This window comes from Lithobates pipiens, unplaced genomic scaffold (genome assembly GCF_037356315.1).
Source record: "Lithobates pipiens isolate NorthernLeopardFrog02 unplaced genomic scaffold, aLitPip1_a1.2 Scaffold_35, whole genome shotgun sequence".
Classification (NCBI taxonomy): domain Eukaryota; kingdom Metazoa; phylum Chordata; class Amphibia; order Anura; family Ranidae; genus Lithobates; species Lithobates pipiens.
In genome coordinates, this window is record NW_027507811.1 from 4,542,979 (window position 1) to 4,560,726 (window position 17,748).

Consider the following 17,748-nt stretch of genomic DNA (forward strand, 5'->3'; position numbering starts at 1 on the left):
CTACTCTGGACCAATCAGTGAGCAGTATGGGTGGAGGGAGGTATTTAGTGTTAATGACCCACCTGTGCTGATCTCTGTAAGAGTGCCGTCCTCTAGAATTAGCCTCAATAGTCCATCCTCCTCCATAGACTGCTGATCATCCCTCACATACCTCTCTTCTTCTTCTGATTTCACCTCAAATTCTATATCCATTGGATCTCCACTCTAAACCAAGAAAATGAGAGAGAAAATATCATCTGTAAGATAGAAGCTTACATAGAAAATCCACACATCTCCATGAGTCCATGTTCTAGATCAGTGATGGCGAACCTTGGCACCCCAGATGTTTTGGAACTACATTTCCCATGATGCTCATGCACTCTGCAGTGTGATTGAGCATCATGGGAAATGTAGTTCCAAAACATCTGGGGTGCCAAGGTTCGCCATCACTGATCTAGATGCCCCGATCCACCAACCTTGTAATAGTGAGGGTTGATGTGACCTTCCTGTGTGGAATCCCAGGAATACAGAGGACGGGGACATCTCTCTGGTGGGTTCCCATTACTGGATCCATCTGTAGGAAACACACACACTGACTGAATACATTGTTTCTATGTGTTTATCAGATGATGGGGGATCTAGGTGGAGCCTCCGTACTGCTCTCTCCTTTACAATAAAGTCTCCTCTTACCCGGTGATGTGAGGGGCGGCTGATTGGCCATCATGACGTCCTTGTAGAGATCCTTGTGTCCTTCTAAATACTCCCACTCCTCCATGGAGAAATAGACAGTGACATCCTGACACCTTATAGGAACCTGACACACACAATGATACAGTCACCACCCAGACACATCCCTTGTCTGTTACTGGATAATGTCCCAGAATCCTCCTCACCTCTCCTGTCAGCAGCTCCATCATCTTCTTGGTGACTTCTAGAATCTTCTCCATGTTGTGTCTCTCAGGTTTTAGGGAGTCACATGGAGGCACTGTGATGGTCATATGATCACCGGACTTCACAAGAGGAAATCTCTGTATTGAGGAACCAATAGGAATATCATGTTAGAATCCCAGAATCCTCCTCACCTCTCCGGTCAGGTCTGTGTTTTATTAATAGAGATAAGAGTGATGTCATGTGACCTCCCAGAATCCTCCTCACCTCTCCGGTCAGGTCTGTGTTTTATTAATAGAGATAAGAGTGATGTCATGTGACCTCCTCCCAGAATCCTCCTCACCTCTCCGGTCAGGTCTGTGTGTTATTAATAGAGATAAGAGTGATGTCATGTGACCTCCTCCCAGAATCCTCCTCACCTCTCCGGTCAGGTCTGTGTTTTATTAATAGAGATAAGAGTGATGTCATGTGACCTCCCAGAATCCTCCTCACCTCTCCGGTCAGGTCTGTGTTTTATTAATAGAGATAAGAGTGATGTCATGTGACCTCCTCCCAGAATCCTCCTCACCTCTCCGGTCAGGTCTGTGTTTTATTAATAGAGATAAGAGTGATGTCATGTGACCTCCCAGAATCCTCCTCACCTCTCCAGTCAGGTCTGTGTTTTATTAATAGAGATAAGAGTGATGTCATGTGACCTCCCAGAATCCTCCTCACCTCTCCGGTCAGGTCTGTGTTTTATTAATAGAGATAAGAGTGATGTCATGTGACCTCCCAGAATCCTCCTCACCTCTCCGGTCAGCAGGTAGATGATCTCCAGGGTGAGGTTTAGTATCTTCTCAGTCATGTGACTCCGGTCCTCCTCCATCCTCATTGGTGTGCTCATGTGATCTATCCAGGTTTCTCTGTAGACGGATAATGAAATATTATCTGGACTGTATTGGTTGGACAATATTTGTATGGGAAAATAAGAGTTAATAGGCGGGTTGCCCCCAGTGGGAATTGGAACATCCAGATTGGGTTACTTAGGGGGATCACAGGTTCTCTGAGGTCATCATGACCAATGAAGAGCCCATAGCCCTCGATTGGACGTGAGGAAGGGCATTCCAGTGTCAGAGCGTAGGGGAGTAGAGGAGATTGCCGCTAGTTGAGGGATCAGAGGATCGGATAAGTAAATGTGCTTTTTCTGGTTCCCTACACCAAAATGACCATGAAACCATTGAAGTGGGGCTGCCCTCATTATACGAGGGTTAAATGGGTTTAGGTTTTGGTCATTTTTAATTTCCCCGGAGATGGGATTTTTTTAAAAAAAATCTATTTTTACACACATGGTAAAATCTGCCTTTTATGCTTCTAAAAACAAAGCGCCCCCCCCCCCCCCCCCACACACAATTATGTTGACCCTTAAAGCGGAGTTCCAGCCACATTTTTTATTTTTTTTCATGTATCCAAGCATAATGTATTATTATCATAAATATATTTATTTTATACTCACAACTTATTAAATCCTCTTCTGCCCATTGCCATGATGATTGTGGGCACGTGAAGCCCAATCGATACCTCTTCCGGGAATAGCGATGGTTACCCAGCATGCACCTCTCGATATCACGCATGCGCGATTCTCCGGCGCCCGATAGCGTCGATTGTTTCGAAAGATGCCATTACAATGGGCGACGGCGGAGGAAGGTCCTGCCCCGTTATTATGGCAACCACCGTAAATCGCATCATTTCCTATCGGAAAATGACGGGCGGCGACGGAGGAAGGTCCTGCCCCGTTATTATGGCATTCACCCTAAATCGCATCATTTCCTATCGGAAAATGACGGGCGGCGACGGAGGAAGGTCCTGCCCCGTTGTTTTGGCAACTGCCTTAAATCGTATAATTTCCTATCGGGAAATGACGGGCGGCGACGGAGGAAGGTCCTGCCCCGTTATTATGGGATCCACCGTAAATCGCATCATTTCCTATCGGGAAATGACGGGCAGCGACGGAGGAAGGTCCTGCCCTGTTGTTATGGCATCCACCCTAAATCGTATAATTCACTATCGGGAAATGACGGGCGGCGACGGAGGAGGTCCTGCCCCGTTATTATGGCATCCACCGTAAATCGCATCATTTCCTATCGGGAAATGACGGGCGGCGACGGAGGAAGGTCCTGCCCCGTTATTATGGGATCCACCGTAAATCGCATCATTTCCTATCGGGAAATGACGGGCAGCGACGGAGGAAGGTCCTGCCCTGTTGTTATGGCATCCACCCTAAATCGTATAATTCACTATCGGGAAATGACGGGCGGCGACGGAGGAGGTCCTGCCCCGTTATTATGGCATCCACCCTAAATCGCATCATTTCCTATCGGGAAATGACGGGCGGCGACAAAGGAAGGTCCTGCCCCGTTGTTATGGCAACTGCCTTAAATCGCATAATTCACTATCGGGAAATGACGGGCAGCGACATAGGAAGGTCCTGCCCCGTTATTATGGCAACCACCCTAAATCGCATAATTTCCTATCGGGAAATGACGGGCAGCGACGGAGGAAGATTCTGCCCCGTTGTTATGGCAACTGCCTTAAATCGTATAATTTCCTATCGGGAAATAACGGGCGGCGACGGAGGAAGGTTCTGCCCCGTTGTTTTGGCAACTGCCTTAAATCGTATAATTTCCTATCGGGAAATGACGGGCGGCGACGGAGGAAGGTCCTGCCCCGTTATTATGGGATCCACCCTAAATCGCATAATTCACTATCGGGAAATGACGGGCGGCGACGGAGGAAGGTCCTGCCCCGTTATTATGGCAACCACCCTAAATCGCATAATTTCCTATCGGGAAATGACGGGCAGCGACGGAGGAAGATTCTGCCCCGTTGTTATGGCAACTGCCTTAAATCGTATAATTTCCTATCGGGAAATAACGGGCGGCGACGGAGGAAGGTTCTGCCCCGTTGTTTTGGCAACTGCCTTAAATCGTATAATTTCCTATCGGGAAATGACGGGCGGCGACGGAGGAAGGTCCTGCCCCGTTATTATGGGATCCACCCTAAATCGCATAATTTCCTATCGGGAAATGACGGGCAGCGACGGAGGAAGGTCCTGCCCTGTTGTTATGGCATCCACCCTAAATCGTATAATTCACTATCGGGAAATGACGGGCGGCGACGGAGGAAGGTCCTGCCCCGTTATTATGGCATCCACCCTAAGTCGCATCATTTCCTAACGGGAAATGACGGGCGGCGACGGAGGAAGGTTCTGCCCCGTTATGGCATCCACCCTAAATCGCATAATTTCCTATCGGGAAATGACGGGCGGCGACAAAGGAAGGTCCTGCCCCGTTGTTATGGCAACTGCCTTAAATCGCATAATTCACTATCGGGAAATGACGGGCGGCGACAGAGGAAGGTCCTGCCCCGTTATTATGGCATCCACCCTAAATCGCATAATTTCCTATCGGGAAATGACGGGCGGCGACGGAGGAAGATTCTGCCCCGTTATTATGGCATCCACCCTAAATCGCATAATTTCCTATCGGGAAATGACGGGCGGCGACGGAGGAAGATTCTGCCCCGTTATTATGGCATCCACCCTAAATCGCATCATTTCCTATCCGGAAATGACGGGCGGCGACGGAGGAAGGTCCTGCCCCGTTGTTATGGCAACTGCCTTAAATCGTATAATTTCCTATCGGGAAATAACGGGCGGCGACGGAGGAAGGTTCTGCCCCGTTATTATGGCATCCACCCTAAATCGCATCATTTCCTATCCGGAAATGACGGGCGGCGACGGAGGAAGGTCCTGCCCCGTTGTTATGGCAACTGCCTTAAATCGTATAATTTCCTATCGGGAAATAACGGGCGGCGACGGAGGAAGGTTCTGCCCCGTTATTATGGCATCCACCCTAAATCGCATAATTTCCTGACGGGAAATGACGCGATTTATGATCACTGTACTGCCTGTGGGCAATGGCGCGATTTAAGGCAGTTGCTTAACAATGTGGTGGGACCTTCCCGCCCCGGTCACTGTGGTCAGGGAAGAAGCTGATTAATCCCGATCTGTACTTCATCAGCTTCACTGAGGACCATATAGGGTTGCCACCTCATCCCTTTAAAACTGAACACATAATGATTACACAGGTTCTGTGGCTGATTAAGATGGTAATTATACATACTTGGTGAATTAAATTAGCCTCAGAACCTGTGTAATTCATATGTGTTCGGGTTTAAAGGGATGAGGTGGCAACCCTATATGGTCCTCAGTGAAGCTGATGAAGTACAGATCGGGATCGATCAGCTTCTTCCCTGACCACAGTGACCGGGGAATGACGGCTCTGAGCCTGGAAGTGATGAAACGCTCGTCTCTTCTGGGTTCATTCACCGGAGAGGAGATCCGAGAACTGATCACCCTCCGCTCCATCCGCCATACCGGTCCCGGGGGCCTGCAGGAGGGGCGGGCACATGGTTAAAGTAGTGGGGCACGGGGATATTTGTATTGTGGGAGGAGGGTTGTAGAATTGCGAATTTCAATACGACCCAAAATCCGCATCTCATCCCTCGTTACAAGAGACTGCTAAGGGGGGAAGGTGACACATCTCCAATATGAAGAGAATGTTCCGGCCCCGTAAGTGGGGGGGGATGTTCTGCCCCTGAAGGGGGTAATCTAGGTTTCTACACTATATATGTGTGTATCATCATCTGCTGGAGATAAAAGACGTCACAGTGACTATGGAGGAAGAGGACGGACATGACGGGGGGTTACTGGGTATAAATATAAAATAAGATCTTATTACCTCCTCTGCTAGCAATTTCAGCAGTCACCTCTACCTCTTATCACACGGAGATTCCTGTCTGTACCTGACATCACTTCCTGACTGTACCTGACATCACTTCCTGTTTTCCATAGAGACTTCCTGTCTCTATGGTAGACGTGAGAAGATCACCACCTTGTGGAGCTCAGAGGAACTGCAGCCCCCGAGAAACGTCACGTAGTGTGAACACGGCCTTGTGCTGTGTGTGTCTGTACTGTATATCCTTATAGATGGGGGTCATCTCCACTCCCACCAAGGGGAAGAGAAATATATCACTGCCTAGAACCATTGCACGTTCATCCCCCTTTCCTGACCAGGCAGGCTGCATGCTCGGATTAAGAGTTTGCTATGTATTTAGTTGATCTTACATAGTTACATAGTAGGTGAGTTTGAAAAAAAGACACAAGTCCATCAAGTCCAGCCTATGTTGTTTGTTTTTTTGCTTTAAGGACCCCTTTTAAAATACCTACTCGATTCAAAAAGTGTGGAATGTAATTTTGTTGGACTCTACATAAAAGTTTTTTTCTTTCATTTTTGTTGCATGCTGTTTTTTTTTTTTTTTTAACCACTTTCAGCCCCGGACCAATTTGCTGGTCAAAGACCAGACCACTTTTTGCGATTCGGCACTGCGTCGCTTTAACTGACATTTGCGCGGTCGTGCGACGTGGCTCCCAAACAAAATTGACGTTCTTTTTTTCCCTACAAATAGAGCTTTCTTTTGGTGGTATTTGATCACCCCTGCGGTTTTTATTTTTTGCGCTATAAACAAAAATAGAGCGACAATTTTGAAAAAAACGCATTATTTTTTACTTTTTGTTATAATAAATATCCCCCAAAAATATATAAAAAAACATTTTTTTCCCTCAATTTAGGCCGATACGTATTCTTCTACATATTTTTGGTAAAAAAAATCGCAATAAGCGATTATTGATTGGTTTGCGCAAAAGTTATAGCGTTTACAAAATAGGGATAGTTTTATAGCATTTTTATTAATTATTTTTTATTATTTTTTTTTTTACTAGTAATGGCGGCGATCTGCGATTTTTATTGTGACTGCGACATTGTCGGGGACCCATCGGACATTTTTGACACATTTTTGGGACCATTGTCATTTATACAGTAATCACTGCTATATAAATGCAGTGATTCCTGTGTAAATGACACTGGCAGTGAAAGGGTTAACCAGTGGGTGGCAGTGTAGGGGTTAAGTGTTCCTAGGGGTGTGTTACTAACTGTGGGGGGGTTGGGCTTTCATTTAGTGTACACTGATCTCTGCTCCAATCACATGGAGCAGAGATCAGCGTCACTAGTTGCTAGGCAGAAAGGGAAAATGTTGTTTATACAGCATTTCCTCCATTCGGCCGCTCCGTGAGACAATCGCGGGGATGCCCGTGGCGATCGAGTCCGCGGGTCCCGCGACCGGACTCACGGGGGTCCCGACCAGCGCGGGAGCGCGCCGCCGGCGGCGCGCTCCCGATGGCACGGCGGCAACGAATATTGGACGTACATGTACGCCAATATGCCTGCCCGTGCCATTCTGTCGACGTACATCGTCGTGCGCTGGTCGGGAAGTGGTTAAAGAAGCCAGCAATGAAATTTGCCAGCAATCTTAGCCCTTGTACACACGGTCGGAGATTCCGACGGAATGTGTCCTATCAGACCGTTTTGTCGGATATTTCGACTGTGTGTGGTCTCCATTGGACTGTATCCGACGGACCAACTTTTCCAACTTGCCGGTAAAATTTTCCGACAAAATGCTCCGATCATGTGTAGCCTACTCCGACGGACAAAGTGCCACGAATGCTCAGATCAAATTCTATTGGCTACTAGCCTGAACGTAGTCCTGTCGTAACGAAATAACGTCATCACGTTATGTACAATCGGATTTTCCGACAACTTTGTCCGACCGTGTGTATGCAACAGTTTCGGACAAAATCCAACAGATTTGGTTGTCAGAATGTCCGACCCGTGTGTACAAGGGCTTAGACAATTTTTTTTCTTTTGTCGGTGCTGCTGCAGCACTTTCTGTACATTACAGAGATGTTCCTCTTCGCAGAAATGGAAGAGAGCCAAGTGGTTTAACGCCAAGGATTTTTGCGGACAGAGGCAATGAGCTTTTTAATGTTAGCAAGCATGTTGGTTGAAGGTCCTTCTTCATCATAATGACAATGTGGGGGAGGGAAATCCCCCGCACCTTCCTCCAGTACTGCATCCATATCCTCTCCATTCCTTTTGGTCTCTGCATTCTTTAGGGCTGGCATATCGGGATCTGACTCTGTTTGGGAAACTGGAGTGGGAGAAGAGGTGGGACGTTTTAGAGCTCTGGACAAAGATGGCCGCATTAAGGCCGTAATCTGTCCAAGGAATGGCGACTGAAAATTCTGCTTTTGTCAGGTAGGCCGCATGTTATGTGCCTGAGATAGAGCTAGAACCAGATATGGACGTTATGGAAGATATTGACAGTAGGACAAACCAGGTCCTACTCCATTGCAAGGGACACATTGTCACTCTGAGGCTGAGTAGACCTTCCACAGAGTGAATGTTCTCCTGTGATTTAGAACTGGCTATCTTTCACCTGGTGCCCACTATAATTACAAGTGAGGGTATTGCCCTGTGGGAGTAGGGTGCATTAGATAGGGGTAAGTGTGTCGTGATGTTGTATATGGTAACCCATACGTAGACTGTAATGGAACCGCTTTCCACACTCTGAGTGGATCCTCCAGTCTGAACATAGATATCAGATATTATAGCCGCCTAACGCAACTAAGAACCAGGTGTGACTTGTTTGGCTGGAAAACTGGAACATTTTTATGTAAAAAATTACACAGAATAGATACACCAAAGTAGGGCATCCCCTCTCCTGTTAATATTACCCTAACAATACAACCTTTACACAGGAATATAATTACAACAACCAAACATATACTATAAACATTACCTTAATTAGCCACCTGGATGACTCAGAGGTCTCATTCCAGGTCAGACTTGCCGAAGTTGAGCTTAGAAGGTACAATAGACTCTAACATAACTATAAACACAGAACACCTTCAGACAATAGCAGGAGACCCCAGACGCAGACTGTCCGGGTCCTACCTACAATTGTCTGTAAGGCATAGCTCATAAGATGTTCCATCATTCCGATACAGTGGAATTATTGTATCATAGATTTCTTGAAGGATATTGTGGATAAAAATGACTGTCCCACAATTAATATTACACCTTTCAATCCACTCCAGAAGGGAAGCTTTATTGTCTTTATTCAGGGAAGTAAGCCAAGCCTCGTTCTCAGCGTCCATTAAGTGGTAATCCATCATTATATAATGATCTGCTCTCTCCCTGGGCCATAATCCGTGGCTAAGAGGCTTGCTCCTAGTCCTCTCCAAAAGAGGTTGGTTAGGTCTGTCACTGTCATGGTTATGCAATAGAGTTTATCTGTCAGCTTACCTGTCTCCACGTGTTCATCTCTAGAGACCAGCCGACTCTCACCTGACTGCTTTTATAATCCCTCCTCTAGCATGGCTCCACCCTAGCTCCTATCAGAGAACTCTATATTAACCTGTGCACTGCAGGCCAACCCTGCTGATCAACCTTTGTGTGTATGGCTCCCTGTTTCCTGCCTGCCGTGTGCTCTAAATTTGTTTCTGTTACCGACCTTGGCGTGTTCTCTACTATTCTTGTCTGCTCGTGACCCTGAACTTTTTGGCGTGAACTCTGTTGTCCTTGCCTGCTTATGACCCCGATCTTGGCTTATTCCCTTACTATCCCTATCCTCCTTTTGCCTACTGTGGGTGTGAGAACCCTGGGGGTAGCGACCTGGAGCCAGTTTACAGCCCAGTCCATCCTCACCACTAGAGGCGCTGGTGAACACCTGCTAGCTCTTAGATTCCGCACCCTAGGGAATCTTATGCTCTAACCCCAGTGGGATCCATCTTGGTGTTCCAGCGGCCCTACCTTCCTTACCACCTTGACTCCCATTCGCAGCAGTCAGCTGTAGGGTCCACTACCGTAGGGTGCACTCTCGATCTCAAAGGGGTGCATCTGTCACCCAGCCTCAAGGTGACCTGACAGTCACATTTCTCCCCCATCAAAAGTCGACTAACAAGGTCCCAGACCTCCATCTGCTCTGGACATGCGTTAGTCGAGCACTATGTACTCACCTAGGTGGTCAACCTGATTTCCATTCTTGGCTGCAGGGAAGGGTTACTGTCAGTAGGTGTAAGACAGAGGTCATTGACTATCTGTCCAGCCACCAGCGCTTCAACTGGGTTGTCTCTATCATTCCATGGCTCAGTCTGTTGTTGGGCAGAGGGGCCGACTGCCACAGTTCCCTGAAGCTGTGGAGACACTGTGGGTGCCAGTCAGAGGCCAGCGGTGCTCTGCCCTGTTGCCAGCTATTCAGCTGGGATTAGAGGCTTCACTGCCTCAGCTTGAGGGACCAACTGCCCCAGCTCCCCGGGATCCTGTAGTTGTTGCCAGTATGGGGCAGGGGCTGTCCTGTTGTCAGCACTTCTGCTGGGGATGCCAAACCATTGGCTCCAGCTAACTGTTGGGGAGGGAGGCTGGTTAGATTCATCTTCCGTTTCCTCATCTGGTTGCTGGGATGACATTTCTCTGTCGCCGTCTCCCAGGTTTACGGATCCTGGCTGGGGAGGGAAGACAATTTCCTCCCCTCTGGCTGACTGTTGGGGAGGGAGGACGACAACCTCCTCTCCCTTCTCCCCCTGGAAGCGGATCTGATGCTGGGAAGTGACCGTTTCCTTCTCACCCTGGGCCTCCGGAACTGCAGCAGGTGTGGGGCAGAGGTCTTGGACTCTCTGTCCTGTTGCCAGTGCCTTAGCTGGAGAAGTTTGTTGTAACTTTACAGATGCTGCTGTTGGGAAGTCCCATGTCCCTGTCAGTGGAGTGGGAGATAGGCTGGCTGCCTCTTCTCTCAGGAAGGCTGAAGCTGTTGTTGGTGCTGGGCAGAGCTCAGTGATGTTCTGCCCTGATGCCAGCTCTTCTGCTGGAGGCTCCTTCTTCAGCAGAAAAGTCGATTAAATCACTAGTCTCTGGAATTGCTTAACCACTTCCCGACCAGCGCACGACGATGTACGTCGACAGAATGGCACGGGCAGGCATATTGGCGTACAGGTACGTCCAATATTCAATGCCGCCCTGCCATCAGGAGCGCGCCGGCGGCGGCGCGCTCACCCGCACTGGTCAGGACCCCCGTGAGTCCGGTCGCGGGACCCGCGGACTCGATCGCCGCGGGCATCCCCGCGATCGTCTCACGGAGCTGCCGAATGGAGGAAATGCTGTGTAAACAACATTTCTCCATTCTGCCTAGCAACTAGTGACGCTGATCTCTGCTCCATGTGATTGGAGCAGAGATCAGTGTTCACTAAATGAAAGCCCAACCCCCCCACAGTTAGTAACACACCCCTAGGAACACTTAACCCCTACACTGCCACCCACTGGTTAACCCCTTCACTGCCAGTGTCATTTACACAGGAATCACTGCATTTGTATAGCACTGATTACTGTATAAATGACAATGGTCCCAAAAATGTGTCAAAAATGTCCGATGTGTCTGCCACAGTGTCGCAGTCACAATAAAAATCGCTGATCGCCGCCATTACTAGTAAAAAAAAATTAATAAAAAATGATTAATAAAAAAGCTATAAAACTATCCCTATTTTGTAAACGCTATAACTTTTGCGCAAACCAATCAATAATCGCTTATTGCGGTTTTTTTTTACCAAAAATATGTAGAAGAATACGTATCGGCCTAAACTGAGGGAAAAAAATGTTTTTTTATATATTTTTGGGGATATTTATTAAAACAAAAAGTAAAAAATAATGCGTTTTTTTTTAAAATTGTCGCTCTATTTTTGTTTATAGCGCAAAAAATAAAAACCGCAGAGGTTATCAAATACCACCAAAAGAAAGCTCTATTTGTGGGGAAAAAAAGAACGTCAATTTTGTTTGGGAGCCACGTTGCCACGACCGCGCAATTGTCAGTTAAAGAGACGCAGTGCCGAATCGCAAAAAGTGGTCTGGTCTTTGACCAGCAAAATGGTCCGGTCTGCAAAGTGGTTAAAATCCAGGGCACGGGCTGGTGGTCCTTGGGCCCGGTGCCAACACTTTGTCAGTTGACTCATCATTCATAATATCCTCTGATGAAAAGTCAATTAAACCCCTGTTTTCTGTGATCCGTGGCTGTGGAATGAGGATGGCTACCTCTTCTCCCGAGCCCTTGAACTTTCGTTGGACAGACACATTTCTCCATCAAGGATTGTCCCATGCAGAAAGAGGATCGTCAAAGGTGAGTCAACCATAAGACCTCCGCTTCCATAGCTGTGGGCAGAGATGGGCAAAGCACATACGGGTGAAAAAAAGGCACCTGAATTCCTTATGAGGGCTCTAGGTGAGAGTGAGTGGGCAGGGGCGGACTGACCATTGGGCTACTCGGGCACTGCCCGAGGGCCCCATGCCACTAGGGGGCCCCATCAGGGTTGCCAGCCTCAGCAAAAGCAGGGACAGTATGTAAAAAAATTGTGTTTTTTTTTTTACATCTGTCTTTCAATTGTCCCTCACCGGCATCCTTTTGGTCTAAAAATCCTGAGATTATAGCTGCCCCGCCTCTCCAGTACCTTCTCAGCCAATAGAAAAATGTCTGCGTGTACTGTGTGATTGTATACTGTGTGTGATTGTATACTGTGTGGCCCCATAATCTGTGATTGCCTGGGGGGGGCCCCATAATCTCCTATTGCCCGGGGGGGCCCGATGAGTTGTCAGTCCGCCCCTGTGAGTGGGTGTAACCTTGTGAGCTGCCTAACTCCTAACCTGAAGCTAAAAAAATAAATATAAATAAAAATAAATATAAAAATGAAAAATAATAAAAATAAAAATAAAGATATAAGACTACAATAAAAAATAAACCAAAAAAAAAAAAAATTGTGTGTGTGTATACTGTGTGGCCCTGGGGGCCCCATAATCTCCTATTGCCCGGGGGGGGGGGGGCCCATGAGTTGTCAGTCCGCCCCTGTGAGTGGGTGTAACCTTGTGAGCTGCCTAACTCCTAACCTGAAACTAAAAAACAGAAAATTGTACCATACTTACCGTAATTTTCTTTTCCTGGTGCCTATCCATGGCAGCATACCTGTGACAAGCTCCGCCTTGGCTCCTCCCTCAGGACTAGTGAATATTATAAAAGAAAAGGTTAGTACAGCCCCCGCATTCTCGTTAATATAGAATACCGAGGGTGGGATTGTATGCTGCCATGGATAGGCACCAGGAAAAGAAAATTACGGTAAGTATGGAACAATTTTCTGTTTTCCTGGTGCCTCCATGGCAGCATACCTGTGACAAATAACTAGCTGAGACGGGTGGGATAATGCTTAGAGGTTTATTTAAAGAATTTATTATTTAGAAGAGGCGAAGGCCGAGGTGACTGCCTGTCTGCCAAACTCCACTGAGGAGAGAGCTCCTGGGTCCACCCTGTAATGTTTCAGGAATGTGTGTTGGGATGACCAGGTTGCTGCCCGACAAATAGTTTCGATAGACACATTCGCTCTTGCCGCCCAAGAGGCAGAAACCGCTCTTGTGGAGTGCGCCCTGACCGCCGAAGGGGTCTCTAGTCCCTTTGTCCTGTACACCTTGTGGATGAGTTTGACGATCCATGAGGCGATCGTTCTGGCTGATGCCTCCTTTCCTTTGTATTTTCCCCAGGGAATTATGAACAGTCTGATGGAAGCCCGGAATGAAGCTGTGGCTTGCAGATAGCATTTCAGAGTGGAGGCGATGTCTAATTCATGAAGAGCAACAGAGTCCTGTTCAGAAAATGTTGGGAGTGCCCAGGGTTCTGACATGCTCAAGGATGAAGCGACCTTGGGAATGAACCCTCGTACCGTTCTGAGTTCCACTCTATCTGGGTAAAATATAATGTGATCCTGATCTGCTCCCAAGGCTTGGAGCTCTGACACCCGTCTGCCGGAGGTTATGGCTATCAGAAAGGCTAATTTTAAAGTTAGATTCCAAAGCGATGCTGAGTTCGAAGGGGCAAAGGGTGGATTGGCTAAGGACTCCAGGATGACCGTAAGGTCCCAAGTGGGAAAAGATTGTTTGGTTGGTGGTCTGATCTTCCTGACGGCCTTAAAGAATTGGATTAACAATGGATCCTCCATCCATCTTTTACTGGTTGCTGCTGAGATCGCTGACACCTGTACCTTCAATGTACCTAACGCAAGACCTAGGTCCAGGCCTGCCTGTAAGAACTCAGGAATTTGAGATGACGAAGGGGAACCTGGGTCACAGTTTCTAACAAGCATGAAGGCCCTGAACTTGTTACATACTTTATCGTATATGTTGTTCGTGGATGGTTTTCTCGCTTTGAGCAGGGTTGCGATCACTTTGTCGGAGCACCCCAGGGTTTGCAACCTTTTCCTTTCAGTTGCCAGATGTGAAGGTCCAGCCTGCAGGGATCTGGGTGGATGTGGGATCCTTGCGACAGGAGGAGGGGTACTATTGGAACCTTGACTGGAGGACTGGTGCTCAGATCCATTACCGTAGGGAACCAGGGCCTTCTTGGCCAGTATGGTAGAATCACTATCACCGTCGATGTCTCCCTCATGAGTCTTGACAGGAACCTCGGTATGAGGGGCCGCGGAGGAAAAGCGTAGGCCCGATCGCATGCCCAAGGGGCTAAGAGGGCATCTGTTGCCTCCGCCTGGGGGTGCGGAAACCTCGAGATAAACCTTGGAAGTTTGGTGTTGGATGCTGTCGCAAAGAGGTCTAGCTCGAGTGGCCCCCACTGGATCACTATCCAGCTGAAGATTTCCGGGTGTAAGGACCACTCGTTGGTATCTGCGAACCTGCAGGAAAGGCCGTCCGCCCTTGAGTTGAGATGGCCGGGCAGATAGACTGCCCTCAGGTCCTTCAGATTCCTTTCGGCCCAGAGGAATATGGGCTCCACCTCGTTCAGGAGAGATCTGCTGCGTGTTCCCCCTTATCGGTGCACATAGGATACCGCGGCCCTGTTGTCCATCCTGAGGAGAACTGGTTTGCCCGAAAACTCGAACTCCAGGGCTAGTAGTGCAAGATAGGCCGCTCTGAGCTCCAGGACATTGGACACCATGCCGGCTGCATTGAAGGACCATCTTCCTTGTACTGAGGTCTGGTTGGAATGTGCTCCCCAACCAGCTGCGCTGGCATCGGTAGTAATTATGGTCCAGTCGACATGCCCTAGCGGGCAAGACTTCGGAAGCGACTGTCTCTTCATCCACCAATGTAGACTCCTGAGCATCCGGGTCGTCAGGTGTATGGGTTGGGATAGACATCATCTGTTCCACAGTCTTAAGAACTCCAGCTGAAAATGTCTCAAATGCCAGTGGGCCCAGGGGACCATAGGGATGCATGATGACATCCGTCCTATCAGGCTCAAATAATTTGAGGCTGTCAGGTAGGATCTCAAGCTCACCTTCTTAATTTGTTGGATAATGGAAGATACCTTCTGAGGTGGGAGAGACACCGTTCCGTTCATTGAACAGGGCTCCCAGATAGACCATCTCTTGAGTCGGAGAGAGGAGACTTTTCTCGTGGTTTATCTTCCATCCAAAATCCACTAGTGTTGTCAACAGGATATTCCTGTGTTCCAATAACTGGGTTGGGTCCTTCGCCAGGAGTAGAAGGTCGTCCAGATAGTGATACACCCGGAGCCCCAATTCTCTCAGAGGTGCTATGATGGCAATCAGGGTCTTTGTAAAGACTCTTGGTGACGTGCAGAGGCCAAATGGAAGGCTCTGAAATTGGAGATGATGTACTTGCCCCACCGCAAATCTCAGGTATTTCTGGAATGTAGGGAGTATGGGTATGTGTAAGTAAGCGTCTTGCAGGTCTATTGACAACATCCAATCCCCTGGTTGGACTACGCGAATAATCGTCTGTAGAGACTCCATCTTGAATTTTTCCAGAAAGATATAGCGATTTAGCCTCTTTAGGTCTATCACGGGTCTCCACCCTCTGTTTCTCTTGGGGACTAGAAACAGGGTGGAATAGAAACATAAAAATCTCTCGGATGGAGGCACTGGAACTACTGCTCGTTGCTCCTGTAGGGAAAGAAGAAATTGCTTTAGAGCTTCCGCTTTCTGAGGAGATCTTGATACCCTTGTCGGGGAAAAAAAGTCCTTGGGAGGTTTTTCTAGGAAAGACCAGAAATGACCGTGTTTGACTGTTGCAACTACCCAAGGATCCCTGCATTTTTGTTCCCAAATCTTTGAGAACTGTTTCAACCTGGCCCCCACAGGGATCACTTGGGCTGGCCTGGCGTCAAAAGGATTTTGATGGATCCTGTGGGGTGGGTACTGGCCTCTGCCTCCTGGACTTGAGAAGCGTAGACTCTGTGCTTTTCCAGTTGTGCCTGAAGCCTTTCCCTTGTCTGGATTGGCGGTAGTCCCTATTTTGGAGTATTGGAACCTTGGTGCGGATGATCTGAAACGTCTGGATCGCCTGTCTTGGGGAAGTAGGCCTGACTTTCCGCCAGTAACCTGAGAGATGGCCTTGTCAAGTTTCTCCCCAAACAAGGCTTTACCATCGAAAGGTATCTTGCACCAGTTTTGCTTTGAGGCAATGTCCGCTGCCCACGGTTTTAGCCACAGTGCCCTCTTGGCCATTACTGAGTGAAGCATTGCTCTTGCGGAGCAACGAATTGAGTCGATGGCGGACTCCCAAAATGAAGTCTGCTGAGAGCTTCAGCTCATCCAACGCCTTGATTATATCTTCCTTAGGGATGTCCTGTTGGATTGCCGACTCTATATTATCCATCCAAACGCGTAATGCGTTGGACACTGATGTCAGGGCTATCGCAGGTTTACAGACATTGGCTGCCATCTGATAGGCCTTCTTAAGGTTAAGGTCCATCCTCCTATCCAGAGGGTTCTTGAAGGAAGTTGAATCTTCCATGGGCAAAGAGACATTTTTGGCCAGCCTTACTACTGCGGCATCAACCACTGGAGGGCCCTCCAGAATTGCGGAATCCGCTTCCGATCGCTTGTTTAACAGCTTGCACATAAGGCCGGACCAAGGCAAAGGCAAAGCCAGAGGCATCTGGGTCATCTGAGGAATCCTCTGAAATGGCCATTTCGTCCTGATGCCTAGAGGAGGAGGCAGGGAACGGACAAAAACTTCCACTCGTGGACGGCCTGGGCATGGAGGCCTCAGCCGCCTGCTCCTGAGAAGGGGATGCCGGTTGTTGCATCGGCATTGTGGCGACCAACCTTTACTGCCTCTTTAAGGAGATCTGGCACTTGTAGGCCCTCAGACTCTCTGTCTGCTGCATAGTCTCTAAGGCAATCTCGACAAATTAGTTTGTCAGGCCTGCGGTGGCACCCCGCTTCCGGACATCTAGTAGGTCTAGGTCTCGGGGAACGTGAGTGACGACGCCTCTTGGCCGAAGCTTTTCTGCCACTTCTGTAAGTCCCATGTCTGGGCGATCTGACTCTACTGTGACAGGAGTCATCCTTATCTTCGTATCGCCTTGAGGTCTTCTTAGACATCTTCTGGCGTACAGGACTGAAATACAAAAGTACCGTCCTTAGTGCACTCTTTTTTTTTTTTTTTTTTTTTTTTTTTTTAAACTTACCTGGACGTAGGTCCTTACCTTGGGAGTAGAGTAGGATCTTGAGCGGGCGGCGAAAGGCTCATATTAGGTGGCTTAGCAGAGGTAACAGCTAGGAAAGAGTCAGAGGAGAGGCGTCGACTGGTCATGCACTAATTTACAAGGAAAAGAAGGGAATTTGCCTACAGAAGTAACGATTTTCCCCCCCCCTTACTACTGTGTGCTTTTTTTGTTTTTTTTTTTTGTTTTTGTTTTTGGAAATTCCAATGACAAAATAAAATGTATTATTATTATTTTTTAAATAACTTAATAAATTAATAAATCATCGATTAAAAAATTATTCCTCCAGCAAAATATATAAAAGACAAAATGCATCTACAAGCATTAAGACATGTCTTACCTTTAACAGCGGTGGGAATAGCCTGGAAGTCCAGAGTGTAGTTCTTTTGTCAGCCACAGGCATAAAATAGGAGGAGGGGGAGTGGAAGCACG

The 17,748-nt window shown here is 48.0% G+C and overlaps 3 protein-coding genes across 3 annotated transcripts in view; 1 reads left to right on the top strand and 2 right to left on the bottom strand.

The window, feature by feature from the left end:
* LOC143955521 (uncharacterized) overlaps positions 1-1,777 on the bottom strand; it is a 246,193-nt gene extending 244,416 nt beyond the window's left edge. Inside the window, exons 1-3 of the mRNA XM_077465553.1 lie at positions 1,655-1,777; positions 873-1,007; positions 670-793 (exon numbers count right to left, since the gene is read on the bottom strand). Coding sequence (XP_077321679.1) covers positions 670-793; positions 873-1,007; positions 1,655-1,750 — 355 coding nt within the window. The 5' untranslated portion in view covers positions 1,751-1,777. The remainder of the gene's footprint in view (positions 1-669; positions 794-872; positions 1,008-1,654) is intronic.
* Positions 1-17,748, top strand: part of LOC143955596 (uncharacterized) — a 464,194-nt gene that overhangs the window by 424,102 nt on the left and 22,344 nt on the right. The window lies entirely within an intron of this gene.
* Positions 1-17,748, bottom strand: part of LOC143955622 (uncharacterized) — a 280,961-nt gene that overhangs the window by 4,212 nt on the left and 259,001 nt on the right. Inside the window, exons 2-3 of the mRNA XM_077465719.1 lie at positions 456-553; positions 63-204 (exon numbers count right to left, since the gene is read on the bottom strand). Of these exons, the coding sequence (XP_077321845.1) occupies positions 63-204; positions 456-553 (240 nt within the window). The remainder of the gene's footprint in view (positions 1-62; positions 205-455; positions 554-17,748) is intronic.